The sequence below is a fragment of the Poecilia reticulata genome, linkage group LG4 (genome assembly GCF_000633615.1).
Source record: "Poecilia reticulata strain Guanapo linkage group LG4, Guppy_female_1.0+MT, whole genome shotgun sequence".
NCBI classification, from domain to species: Eukaryota; Metazoa; Chordata; class Actinopteri; order Cyprinodontiformes; family Poeciliidae; genus Poecilia; species Poecilia reticulata.
In genome coordinates, this window is record NC_024334.1 from 28,940,912 (window position 1) to 28,955,828 (window position 14,917).

Sequence of the window (14,917 nt, forward strand, 5' to 3'; positions counted from 1 at the left end):
CACTAAGCTAATATATTTTAATATATAAATACATTTGATGTAACATGCATGAAATAATAAGGGAATCTCACTTTGCAAAAAAAAGTTTGCTAAGATTTTTTTTTCCCCCTTTGGAAGCTTTCATTGAATGTTTTAAACACAGTATCTTTAAAAACTGGATGCCACGCACAAACTGTGTAATGTAATGCACACAAAGTCTGATTTTTGCCTCTAGTAGCTACTCCAGATTTACTTATGATGCCGTATAGGAGTATCATCTCTTCCATCCTGATCTGCATTCGGCTTTCTGATTAATGGCACCTACTCGTCATAACCCTATCTCTTGGAATCTGCATACCAATGATCCCAGGCCCCTATTGATTCCCCCTCATCCAAACCACACACACATTCATCCTCCCTCCCCCCAACCACTGTCATTATAAAAGTCAGCAGCTGCTGCATGCATTGATCATAAATCATAATTGCTTGTTCATTTTTCCCTACTTGTTTAATGTTGCTGTCAGGGACAGCAGGAGGAGAAAAGGAGGAGGCGGGAAGGGAAGAGAGGAAGAAAAGCCCAAAGAAAGTTTACTGCGACACAGAAAAATGAGCTAAGAAAAGAGAGCTACAGGAAAAATCACTGTAGTGAGACAAGTATGTAAGCCCATTCCACCTTGGTAGTTAGTTCCTAGAAAAACAAACTAAAATATCTTTGGTTGGCTTTACAAAACTAAGTGTCAACAGAATCTATGTACTTTATCTCTGGACATCATGATGTCTTCTTGAGAGAGGCTACAGGTTTAGTGAACTGTAATATTTATGCTCTAAATAAGTTTATTTATTTACAGTGAATTTCAGCAAATTGAATAATTTGGGCAATATTTAAATTTTCTGGCATTATGTTGTATGCATCAACATTTAACATTTTTACTCTACTAAAATAAATTGTTGTTGCAAATGAAGAATAGCAATATCTTTCTGTTTTTTGAATACATTTTAAAATGATTGAGCATCCAAACTTTACACTTATCATCTCACTTCTGCTTGCTTTGGTACATATGTTAATGTCTGTAAAATCCATCAAATTTTGTCACATTTCTATTTTACTTGTGTATTTTGATAAGGAGTCTTCAAACGAGTCTTCATAATGAATAAATCAAAAATCTTGTCCTCCATTCTAGAGTTGGTCTAGAGTTGTCTCAAGTTGTCCAATCTTTATTAGCTGAATTAATCAGAAAATTGGTCAGGCTGTCCTACTATGACCAGTCCAAGCATTCGGCATACTGAGAGAAGTTGTTCTTCATCAGTACAGACAAAGCGTTGGCATGTTGTAGTACGATATGGAGCAACCGTATTCTTCAGTCATTGCAAAAGTTGTTGCATATTATTTAGTTTCGTAGCAGTGACAATTATGTGCAATTTATAAATAGTGTCTCTAAGTTGTGCTAGTGCTGTGTAGTTTTACGATATGTCCAAAAAAATATGTGGCGGTCTAGCTTAGTGCTGTTAGACACCAAACTCTGTTAATGCTAGAGCTTTATTTACTTAGAGCCACAAGTTCAGAAAATGAGCAAAGTATAATGAACCACTAGCTGTATATTTGGTATTTCAAAAATACAGCTAAGTAGATTTGTAAAATTATTATTTCTTGACAGGCCTGAGTTAGAGTTACGGAGTTAGTTGTTTGACCTACGCTGTTCTTGTACTTAAAATAACGGAAACTGCTCCTTTAAGTTAAAATTATTATTTGGTCTCTTTGCTATTCATTTTTTTCAAACAACTTTGGACTAGTTACAGTGTTTCCTTTTTTCACAAGACTGCTTGCCTTCTTTTTATATCCCTCTAATTCACTTTCTCTTCCTTACATTCATCTTGCTTCACATCATTTGTGTGGTAGAAATGATAGATTAGTGGGACCTGAATTCAGCAAAACTGTAATCAGACTGATAGATCCATGCAGCTTCTAAGCATATTGCTCCCGCCTCCTCCCTTCCTATGAGCGCGATACACTAGCACTCTGAGCCGGGTCTCCTCTGCCACTATGGTACTTTATTGAGCTCTCTGCTGACATCCAGCCCAGCATTTCTGTTTTGCAAGAGGAAACTTGTGATGACATGTAAAAGCAAAGGTTTGGTGCAACATGCTTCCATAATGGGATGGGAACAGGGGTGCAACGGAGACAGGAGAGCGAGGGGTGGGGGATGTTGACTGCAGGTAAAAGGGTCGGAGGGGGAGTGTCTGCTTCCAAAGCAAATAGAAGACAATCCAATTTCCTGTGATTCCATCAAGCTTCCGTCCTGAATCCAGGGGCATTAAAGTTTGCGGAGAATGACCCTCACAGGCATGCAATAAGGCTTTTGGGCTGCATTTGCACTGCCAACATATACTATAATCCTTTTCAAATATGCTCATAATCTTTTATTGTTACTTTTTGTATGAGAAAGCTAAGAGATCAATGTGTTTTAAAAAATTAACATGGGAGCTGTAATCCTTTTCACTTTAAATAAAGTTATGGCGTTATGTGATTTAACACACTTCAGTTTTTAAATTTCAGTCCCTGTCTCACTGTTTTTGCTTTTGTTTGATGTGTACAAAAGCAAGGAACCTTTTTTTTTTAAAGAAGGGACATTTTGTATTTTCTAGGCACATAGTAACATATTATTGCACAATCAGGTAATTATGTTACCATCAGTTATTATAGAAATGCAATTTGACACCTTGAAATTGGTCTTTATCTCTTTAAGAAGCTGCTACACTTTCCAACGCTCCCTCTTCCACCCATCATGACCTCAATGCTCCTCCATGATGACATTTACAACCAGTCTTAGGAGTACTTGCAGTTCCACCAGGTGTTTGCTGACTGCTGCCACTAGTCTGTAGGAGCTGAGAGGGGGGAGTTGCAGGGGAGGGATGCTGTGTGAGGCTGACTGCATGGAAATAGACGTTGCTTTGTGGGAGTATTCGTTTACGCACCCCTGACTGGTTACCACGGGAGATTCAAGGATTTCTCAAACTTGCATTAAAGAATCAAAGCTGAACTCCAGGTATATTTTTGATGAGGGAATAACATTATAACATGACATAAAACTAAATAAAAAGTTGATTTGACATAATACCCTCTCCACTACCTTCAAAGTTTTATATTTATAACCAGATTCTTATGACAGTTGCCATAAGAATCTGTGTTGTCTTTATTTAAAAGCTGTATTTTTCAGGTACTTTTCTCCACTCTGCTTTACACGTATCACAGCAGAAAAATAAAATGGACAATTTGTGTGGAACATGTTAAGTTGTGATTTTTTTTTTACCTGCAGAAAGACAGCATTGCTCTCTTGGTTGAATCACAGCACTGATTTTACATCTGTGTTCTGAAATCCACCCAGAGGGAATACCAAGCGCTAATCCAATAAGCAGGTCCCCAAAGTGCTGGTCCTGAGAGACCAAGAAAAGCACAACAATGGTTTCACTATGCACCGACTCCCAGCCGCAGAAGGCGGGTGGAAAAGAGAGGGAGAGGACATGAAAGTGAAGAGGAAACTGAAAGACAGAGTGAGAAAGATGGATGTTAGGACTAAAGAAAAGCAGAAGGAGCACAGACATTTTGAGACAGCGCATGCGGTTTTCTAAAATATTATTAAAAATTGAGATTTAATATCACTGTTAATAATGCTGGGGCACTGTGTGTTGCACAGGTAGAGCAAGTGCAACATACAGAGGGTAGAAGCCTCAACGCAGCCGTCCTGGGTTCGATTTCCCATCCCTAAGATCTTTGCTGCATGTTTTCCTCTCTTCTCTCTGCCTGTTTTCCCGTCTGTTTATTCCACTAAAGGCCTCTTGGACCAAGATATATTTAGGAATTGTTGCAAATTTAAACCTCAAATTAAAACACATCAAGGCACATTTAGTCACTAGTGTGCTCCTCAACTCTAGATCCAACTGTGCAAAAGACTGAGACACTCAGAAACCATTGACACTTTTAAATCGGGACGGAAAATATTTTTCTTTACTACGGGTTTTTCATAAATGCCAAAAATATAAAGCTCTATCATTTTTGTCATTTCTTGGGTTTTTATCTTATTGCTGTTTCTTTCTTCTTATTGTGTGATGTCTCAAACTTTTATGTAACGCTTTGCTTGTTTTTGATATACCAGGAGGTTGTTATTTCTGTTAGTTAATTTTTTTCTGCAACGTTTTTTTTGCATTCCCTTGGCGGAATCAATTTGTCTTTCTGGGCATTTCAAAACACTGTGCTCAGTTCAAGCTCTTCATTTCTCAGTCCAATGGCAACAGTTTGATCCATTTGTCTCAATTATGAGGTGCAAAGGCAGTCTGGAGTGGTGATTAAGAAGTGATTCTGCTGTTGATGTTGCCTGTCATATATTCTGCTTCATTATACCTGTGCACACACATATTTCCCCATCCTTGTCCCCAGTCAAATAATTCATACAAGAGTTACATCTCCACCTCTGACCCTTTGACCCCAAATGCCATTTGTACTGTTATAAAGACACAGAGTCATCCTCGTCCATATGAGAAACCCTTTGTGGATTTTCTGCACACTTTCTGACACAGACTGTCACTTTTAGACCCTGCAGACCCAGACTCAGTTTGAGCAGCAATCTGCTGAAAAACACAGCTTTGAATAGTAAGTGAGACCGTGACCTGTTCTTTTTATAGCAGGACAAAAGCAGCATAACCAACAGTAAACACAATGTTTAACTGTGACCTTTGCTTTAACAAGGTTAAGGCATGTCGATTTGGACAGCAACAAGACGATTCAGAGTGCTTTGCGTGATAAAAAACCCCCCAAAACAATAAACAAACAAAAAACAGTACAATGACAAAATTAAGAGAACACTTGATAACATGCTGGAGACGTGTCCATGCAGAGACGTGTCTATAACATGCTGGATCTTGACTTCTAAGTGTGTCAGTAAGACATCCCTCTATATGGGAAGGTAGACAAAGTGAGAATTTCAAGTTAATGTCAGCAGTAAACAGTAAATGAAGAATATAACCAGAGAAAATAGAGTGAACAAAAGCAGTCAGTATGTCCTCCACTACAGACACTGACTGCTCAAAACTTTTTTTTGCAATATGCAGTGCAAAAATGCAGCATCTCACCCTGATTATTCTCTGAATTTGCTCACTCTGGAGTATTTTATTGCTCCACTGTCATGGGTCTGCTGAAGTAAACACTTGTTTTGCCTTTTTCAGGATAATGAAGGGCAGACAGCGCTACATTATGGTAAGGAGCCCCCCTTGTATTCATCTCTGCAATTGAAAAAACGTACATTGTCATGATTATGTTGTCTGCATGCGTCCTCCCTTTATGTACAGGAGCTTGTTTTTTGCCCACACGCGCGCGCACACGCACACACACACACACACACACACACACACACACACACCCTTTGCCCATATTTGTCTCAGATTTATCATATTTCTTCTAACTCTCTGCTTCATTCCTCATCTTAATTTTCAACGCTTTTCTATTTTTTCACCAAGTCTCTGTGATTCTTTTCTGTTCTTTGGTTTGTATGTGTGCCTCCTTAGCTGAGTGTGTGTGTGTGTGGGGGTGTGTGTGTGTGTGCACACAATTCTGTGTGTGTGTGTAATAATCGCCAGACCTCCCAGAGGAAATCAGCAGTGGTCCTCAGACTCCCCTGACCCTCTCGTGCCCCAATACACGTGTCCCTGATGGGCGGTGCTCACGTCCTTTGAGCCTCTTTATGAGCGTACATGTGTGTATGAGCTGCTACACCATCTGTCCTCCGGCGTGGTGGCGTTGTCGGAGCGAGCATGTTGCATCACCTACCAGCAGGCTACATACACACACATATACATGCACTCATCAGAGCAGCTCCCGAGGATGTGGTATAAAAAGATGACTAATAAACATAAGCGATGAACTCAAAGAGACAAATAGCAGAGAATGAAAATTCATTCCTACCTCTCTTTGCACAGGGCCGCAGTGGCTGGCAAGTGATTAATTGAGGGTTTACTGCTCACCATAAATTGTTCTCCTCCTCTACTGCTCCCCTGAGGGCTGGCCACTTTTTACGGCTCAAGGCCCAGCCGAGACACCCGCCACGCGCGCACTCGGCTGGCTGAATAAAATACTGTTTAGAGCAACAAGAGGAAAGCTGCAAGCAAAGCTGTAAAAAGCAAAAAAAAAGAAAAAGCAGTCGAGCTCGGTTAGTCTGATTTGGCTGATTCCCTGAGCTTTTAACACTTCATTCACCTCCGCATTCATACGTGCCACTCACATTTGCTTACTTGCCCACATGCATTCCGATGTATCATCACATCTCGCGCATTTGGACTCCCACCAGCATCCAGGCCCGTCAGCCACCTCTGGGCTGCAGGTTAAAAGGCCTAGCTGTCAATCACCACAGCTGCTGACATCAGCGAACGTGGCACAGCACAAAGTCTGCTTTTTAAAAGGAGCCTGCGATTGATACTGACAGAGAAGAGCACTCACAACAAGAGAGGGATAAGGAGAGGAGGTGGTGGGGCGGGGGGTGCCACAGGGTTTAGAGGTGCATCAGGAATGATGGGACTCACTAACTGGGTTAGGAAAGTGCAAGCTGTCCGTTCTCCTCTTTATTCTGCACTGAAACAGAGAGAGAGAGAGAGAGAGGGAGAGAGAGAGAGGAGACCCTTTTAGCAGGCCACATATTGCCAGTGGGGCAGAAATGAAGTGTTTGAAGGAGGCTCAGGTCCAGGCCAGTGTCACTGCAGGGTCTGCAGATAAGCTTTTCATTAACTTCAATCCTCTACATATGGTATAATAAACAATGCTAGCTGTTGAAAAGATATTTGTTGATTATTCTCCATATCTCCATATTCCAGTTAGTCATGTATCAACATAATTTACAGAAAAAAGATTTTCTCGTTCATGAACTCAACACTTTGCTTTGAGCACCTCCTCCTTACCTCTGCTTCATTATGTCCTCTGTGTTTCCTAGCATCCGCCTGCGAGTTTGCTGACATTGTAGAGCTCCTCCTGAACAGCGGCGCTGACCCATCCATCAAAGACATGGAGGGCTCTCTTCCCGAGGAGGTCACTGAATCCAGCGCCATCTCCACACTCCTGCGCCAGTACACCGCTCCGAAAGGCTAGCTCATCCCTTTATAGTACCATCCAAGTCTTCTCTCGTCTCTTCTACACACATTTGTCCGGTATTCCCATCACTCGTCCTTTATCCTTGGAAAGACTCTCTAGGTTCTGCGGTTTGCAGATATTTTGTTTTGTTGTTCTTTAGTTTTCAAGTTTTGAAGGTGAATCTGAAATCATGTTTAGCTCTTCTGGAGTTCAGCTGTGAACATGTATGTCCCATCTGATAAGACAAAAACAGGGCATTGCATGTGTTTTCAGTTATTTGTAAAACTGTATATTTATTGTACAGTAGAACTGGATAACATGATGGTTACTGCAAGACATTGTGGTAACCAGTAAAGATCTGTTGACAATAACTTTGCTGTACTGAGGGAAGTACTCCCAGAATAACTTCTGCTAAACAAGCATCTATGTGGACCATATGACAAATTAATAAACTGGATAACGTCTTGGAAACATTTTACTGAAATGATTTTGCATCATTTTGATGTGATGTATCTGGATTTATGAGCTGTAAGTCTTTGGAAAAATACTTTTAGAAAATGAACAATCCACAAAAATGAACAATATCACATAACTTATTATTAACATAATGTACTGCACCATACAGACACTTCATATCAAACCTGATAACCTGACACACTTTTATTCTACGTTCGTCCTCTCTGAGTTAGTTTATGATTCTGTTGTTATATATTAAGGAATGCTTCATTCATTTAAAAGTTTTCATCATTAAAGTCTTAATTAAAGCTCCGCCTGGCCTCCATCAGTTGCTCGGTCCTGTAAGCAGAAACAGTGGTCAACTAATTCATTTCTTACAAAAGATGTTCTCAACACCTGGTAGATGTAGAGAACATTACCAGCTATACTTGAGAGATCAGATTAAGGTATTAGATACTGATAAACTCCTGCCAAAAAAACCGGCAGTGGAGCCAGAAGGTGCTTTAACATGGTATCAGTTTTAGGTTGTACTTGAATTATTTCAATTTGTATTCAGTTGAATTGTGCAGAATGTCACATTAAATGTGGTAAAAGTTTAAATAATAGATTTAAATTTATTTCTACACTTTTGAGACCAACTAAAATCCACTCCAACAGGTGTATGATTCATATATATTGCCTAGTCTTTAAAATATTTTGCAGCTTTAATATACTGCTCATGTTTAAAAGTAACCAATTCATATCTAAAGTAAACACATTAAACAACACAGTATGTTTTCAGCTCTGCCTCTGGACTAAGATGTCATAGAGGAACGTATCTGGACGCTCTCCAAACATAACCAACACATGGTTGGAGTCTAAATCTCCTTTACTTGTCGTCAAGCCTCGGCTCAAACACACACGGATACACACTCTGAAAATACGCTAAACCTTGACCCAGATTTTTTAACTACACATTCATGAAGATCCCCCAGCAGATTTTCTGCACAGCACTTGAGACAAAGCTTAATCCTTGACTATCTAACGCACAAGTTCACTCTGACCCCATGCTCAACCCCCCTCTCTGCCCAGTGTCACACTGAAAATCTGCTGCGACTTAAGGTGTTAGATAACTATCAACATGTCTGGTGGGAAGCTGCCAGACCCTCAGCCTTGGATTGAACTGGATTGTACATACAGTTGTCTGCACAAAAATGGATTCACGTCATTATTTTCCCCCTTAAACTTGACTTCTTAAATAAGATTTGAAGGTCTTCCTGTCAACTATTTTTGTTTGATAATGTAGTATATTGTGCTGTATGTGCTAAAATAATTAGAAAAGTGGAAGCTAAAACAAGAAGAAAAGCCTGAGACAGAAGAACAGTTTCTGAAAGTTATGTATTTAAAAAATATCCGTGTAAAATCTAGAATAACAGCCTGTGAGAGGTGCATTTTTTCAGCTTTCCTCTTTAGTCTGCCTGGTAAAACCCTACCACTTGTTTTACACTTTTTCTTCATATAGATGCTCATCTCTATATGAACATCTAAATGATGTTCATATAGAGGTACATCTCTGCTATTATAGAGATGTACAACTATAATAGCAGCCTCTGCATCATGAGGACTAAGGAACAGTACAATGATGCAGTCTACAAACATGATCCCTATGGAAGAGTTGCAAGAAGAAACATTGCATGAAAAAGTTGTGGAAGAAATACTCTTTAACCTACATGCAAAACCCTGTGTTTGGCGGAAAGATAGCATTTGACGTGTGCGTGCGTGCGTGCGTACGTGCGTGCGTGCGTGCGTNGTGCGTGCGTGCGTGCGTGCGTGCGTGCGAGAGAGAGAGAGAGAGAGAGAGGCAGCATCCGAGTTTTTCAGTAGGGACACAAAAGCTGCCTAAACTTTATGAGAAAATAATTAGAGATACATGGTGTCCCTCGCCTGAGTGCATTATAAACACAGCAGACCTTGGTTTTTACTACACATCAATTTATATTTTGATTGATATCTTGATAAAGACCAATTAAAATGTTAGCTTAGTGGCACTTTTCACACAAACGGGTTCCTGAACTAGTCCTTCCTTCATTACTGTCTGGATTAGTAAACTACAGGAAAAAATAAATACTCCATCAGTCTTAGTATTTAATACACATCTGTCTACTGTGGAATCAAGGTTTGATCAGTTTAGATGGTTTACACTTTAAGTAAATGCTTCCTTAAAAACAGACCACCTTCAGTGCCATTAGACATCGCGTGCACACTTTCCTACAGTGTTTACATTATGCACAACACAGGGCGACACCTGCTACTGCAAATACACAGAAACCTTGTTCTGCAACAGCAAGTAAGGGATATCACCCTGTGCAGTGAACCATATGGCCAATATTAAAATCCACAATCGATTGAATCTGTTTACTTTGTGTGAATGGCAGCCTCAGATTACTGGAATGGCTCAAATGAATTAATCACAGGGGAGCTGATGTTTTGGTAGCGTTAGTTTTACTTCTAACACTTTGGTTCCTTCATTCACAGAAAGAACCCAAGATCTTAGAACTGGTGTTGCTTTTCTGAATGTATTATTATTATTATTATTATTATTTGCATTTGGGAAATCCAACCAAAGTATCTTCAACTCCAGTATGAGGTTTATATAACTGTATTGGGGATTTGTTTTCATGAACCCTACATAAGCTGAGATCAAAAGCTTTTGAGTATTCAAAGCAAGTCTGGGATGTGATGATCTACAATCCCACAAAGAGGAGAGGAGGCCATTTCACTGTTATAAATTCCATCCACATGCAGCCATTAGGCTGCTGGTGTTCCTCTGGAGCTTGTTTTGGTCTCACTGTTGTCTCCTTGTTGCTTCCTGAACCTCGGTTACAATGGATAGAGGTAAGAGAGGTTGACGGCAGTCATACTTTCCCCTCCCTGGGTTGTCTGCAAGACTCTGACACTAAGCCCATTATGCTTCCATTATGGAGCTTCAATTTTCCTTTGAGCTTTTCACTTGTGACACTGCAGCTCCCTCCCTCTGCAAGCCTCAGACTCACATGCACCACAACCGCTCTGTAAGCAGCCCTTCTGAATATTTATGCTGTTTCTTTACAGGTGAAAAGTAATAAAGTAGGATCAGGAGCAGTTTAAGGTATGTGTACTTCACTTTAGTGCTTCATAAAGCCTTTTTTTAATCTTCTTTAGAGTTTATCTAGAAATATAAAACAAAGTAACATTTTTAATAACCAAGAAAGATTCAAACATAAAAAATCTACATTGTTTTTATTAGATTAGTAACAGTGGGATTCAGCCCACCATGTGATGAACTCAGCTTACTAAGTTAGAAGAAAGAGAATCAAATCTCTCTTAATGATGATAATAAAAGTTATAACGATGTAATATTTTTATTTATTCAACTGCAAAGTCAGAGTATTTCTTAAAATAACATTTAAGTTGTAGATCTATGCAAAGATTGGTTTATTTTACTGCTTATTTTAAACTAGAACTTAATGTCATTACGGAATATGCACTTCAAGAAAATGTGCAATCATATCACTGTAACTACAAACATTTAAAAATAGACCACTTAATGGGAGAGTGAGAAAATGACAGCTAGCGTTGATTTGAAGCCGACACTGCAGTTTTGCAATGCTAACATCTAAAAAAAGAGACCAACACTAAACTCTTTGGGCATCACACAAACTACTGCACAAACTGAACCCTGGTAACATTAGTCTCATGTAAAAACATGGCAGTGGCAGCATTGTGCTGTGGGGATGAATTTCTTCATTGAGGGCAGGAAACCTTGGTCAGAATTAACATAAAGATGGATGAAAATAAATGTGTTTAAGAGTCCAGATTTTGATAACAAACTACACTGTAGGATTCTGAGAATTATCTGTTTCAAGTAAATACATCAAAGCTAAAAAAAACAAACAAAGAAAACATATAAAGGATTAGGGATATTATCCTTGTTGTTGTATCAACCTTTCAGATCGCTCAGGTCTTCTGGTTCTGGTTCTGCTCTGCATCTCCAGAACCAAACATGGAGAGGCAGCATTCAGTTTCTATGCACCACAAATCTGGAACAAACTTCTGGAAAATTGTGAAACAGCCGAAACACTGAGTTCCTTTAAATCTAGACTAAAATCCCAGCGGTTTAGAGTGGCTTTTGGGCCATAACAAATGAAACACTAACCAGCATTTCGATGTGTAATGACTTGGAAAAATGTAACGTTTCAGTTGTTGATTTTTGTGAAATGTGCTGTACAAATAAAATTTAGATTTATTGATTTGATTGACTGATCCCCCTAGATCATCATGAGCTCATATCATTTTACCTGTCATCTGTCTGATATCAGCAGCTACTACAACTATCTGGTGGACAAGTCTCAGTTTTCCTTTAAAACAACCTTGAATGTGTCATTGAAAGATTCTTGCTTGACTCCAGCCAACTCAGCCATCATGCAGATCATTGTTTACTGCAGGGCTACATTGAAATCACTTGAGGAGAAAAATGGCCTTTCTCGATGCTCTGAGATTGACTTTCGGTCCAAAACAAATCCTGTCTGTTTTGCATGTTAATTTATTCCTTTTTGCTTCATGCAAGGGAAAAAAAACATGGCGTTTCCTTTAGGAAGTTTGTAATAAAAGCCTTGCGATCGATGATAATGGCATTTGCGCTTGTGTTTGTCATCTTTGCAAAAGCAACAGTGGTGGAGTTCCCTCAGATTTATATGTATACTAGTGCTGTAAGTGGCGTGTAAATTATCCTAACTGTCTGTGTGGCTCTTTATCTTTGTAAGCCGGTTCTATTAGACCCTATCCATTAATGCCCATAGCCCATCCAATCAATGCTTAAATAAAAATCAGCTAGATTTGTGGCATTTTATGCAAACGTGCAAACTCCGACCGGAATGAGTGTTTGCCTTTTTGTTTTTATAATGCTGAAAGAATATCTAAAACAAAGCAATCGATAGCACTTATGTTTGGGTTACACGGCCCTCCGTTCAGACAAATGTTCCACATTCCCACATAGAAATGAGTTTCATACCGATGTACGCTGTGGTGTAATTTCATTATAACACATTTCATTTATTTCTAATTATTTTAATAAACATGCTTAGCCAAGATCATAATTCAGTCATCTTTCACATCCACTTAATCTGGATCAGCGTGGCAGAGAGGCTGGACTATTCGAGCAAAAGGAGGAGTAGCGGGACACACACTGGACGGTACGTCCATCCATCTGTCCATTCACATACTATCACTGAAAAAAAATTGTAGTTTTCTTTTGGTAAAACTTTATTTGAAGGGGTGTGCAGAAGACTGACATGACGCTGTCATAAACATGACATAACATCTGTCATGAACATAAAGAAGTCTTTATGAATGTTTATGACAGTTGTCATAAAGTGTCATTCAGAAAATAATGACACCTTTAATGCAAAGTTGCTCTAAAAGTTGCTTTGAAAGTCCATTAAAAATGCCAACTTTGCATTAAATTATCATAATTTACAAAATCATGCAACTGAATGACACTTTATGACAACTGTCATAAACATCCATAAAGACTTCTTTATGTTCATAACAGATGTTATGTCATGTTTATGACAGCGTCATGTCAGTCTTATGCACACCCCTTCAAATAAAGTGTTACTTTTATTTTTAACTAGCGTCAAAAATTATTCAAATTTGTTACGGCTAAGTTGATAAATTTTGCTCAAGTTATAACAGACTTCAGAATTATCCAAATCAGAACTATAGCTTGAGCAAAACTAATAAAACAAGTTCAAATAAACATTTCTTTTTAAGTGCAGGAGGTGAAGGAGATCTTTGACTAGGCCGTTCAAACACATGAATAGCATGAATAGCTGCATGCTTATGATTGTTTTTCTTCTGGAAGGTGGATCTTCACCACAGTACCGAGTCCCTTGCAGGCGCAGCAGAAACAAGCTTCCCCGTTTCTGCTGAAGAACAGCATTCCCACAGCATGACGCTGCTACCAACAAGTTCCACTGTGGCGGTTCCACATTCCTGTGTCCCCTGCATGACTCGTGGGAAACGTCAAGCGAGAAACATTGTAGCTTTATGTTGATGAAGGTTTACTCCCTTCATAAAGACCAAATCTGTTGAGGATAGTTACTATCCTTTTAAAAGATTCTCCCACCTGAGCGGCAGATCTCTGCATATCCTCCAGAGTAATAGTGGGCTTCTTGCTGCTTCTCTAAATAGTGATCTACTTATCAGTTTAAGTGGACAACCATGCTCTGTGAGACGTTCATCTAGAGCTAACAAACCTCTTAGGCCTTCACAGAACAGCTGTATTCGTACTGAGATATTCTGTTTCTTTTGGGGGTTGACCTCTTGATGCGCCGGCCTTCTCAAGGAGAGTATTTGTGAAAATCTTTTAAAATCATGTCAGATCCATTATAAGATACATTGAAGTTCTTGGTTGTAATATAACAAAATGAGAAAAAGCTCCAGGGGTATGAATACCTTTCCAAAGTGCTACATGACTGCAAATCTTTGAAATAGTTGTGTCGCATCAGAAAAAAGAAAAAGATGTGAGATACTAGTGACCTCACCTTAGCGATGGCTTCATGTCTACAGAGCAGGAGCCTTGTTTTTACAGAGACTGTTAGTCGTTAACACAAATGTCTGTGGTTTGATTCCTGACTCAGAGATCCACAAAAACGAGAAGAAATATCATCATCTCTAACAACGTGCCACAAAAGGAAATTATTTTAGTCAGCTTTGAGAAAATTCTCAAAGCGTGACTGCTTAAAATCAACACTGCTTTAATGCACAATGTATCTAAAACCCTGACTTACTCTCATAAGAGACTCTTTCTGTTTGATAACTACAATGCATGTTTGGCCATATTTCACAAATCACTCTACGATTAGTTAACAGTCTAGGGATTAAGGGTAGATTTGACTGTGCTACAATCTGCTCCAGTGTCTCCTCAGTACTGATAGGATCAGAGAAGCAGCCAGCAAGGCATCTGTTTGTGTGCATGTTTTATTCCCCTCCCCTCTGTCCTCCCATATAGTTTCTTTTCATGCATCTTTCTTGTCACCCCCACTCTCGGAGAGCGAGAGAGGAAAACAGCATCGATCACTGTTAAATGACTGACCAGTGCCTGTTGGAGGTACTAAATGGATCTCCACAATTGAATAGAGGCCTAAGTGTGTGGTAAATGCTCTCAATGGGTAAATGAATTTGTGGGTTAACTGGCTCGAAGAGCGTTTCGATAAGGCAAAAATAATAAAAACACCAACAGGACGTATTTTTCTTTAAATGCGTCATAAATAAAGCTCGCCTGGCGATCTTAGCTCTCGCATTCGTCACTGCAAGGCAGCTCTGTGAAAAATAAAGGAGAGCTCACTCGAGGGG

General features: G+C 39.4%; 1 protein-coding gene across 1 annotated transcript in view; it reads left to right on the forward strand.

The window, feature by feature from the left end:
- Positions 1-7,855, forward strand: part of acbd6 (acyl-CoA binding domain containing 6) — a 32,147-nt gene extending 24,292 nt beyond the window's left edge. The window contains exons 7-8 of the mRNA XM_008407916.2: positions 5,197-5,227; positions 6,951-7,855. Of these exons, the coding sequence (XP_008406138.1) occupies positions 5,197-5,227; positions 6,951-7,105 (186 nt within the window). The 3' untranslated portion in view covers positions 7,106-7,855. The remainder of the gene's footprint in view (positions 1-5,196; positions 5,228-6,950) is intronic.
- The last annotated feature ends 7,062 nt before the right edge of the window (positions 7,856-14,917 follow it).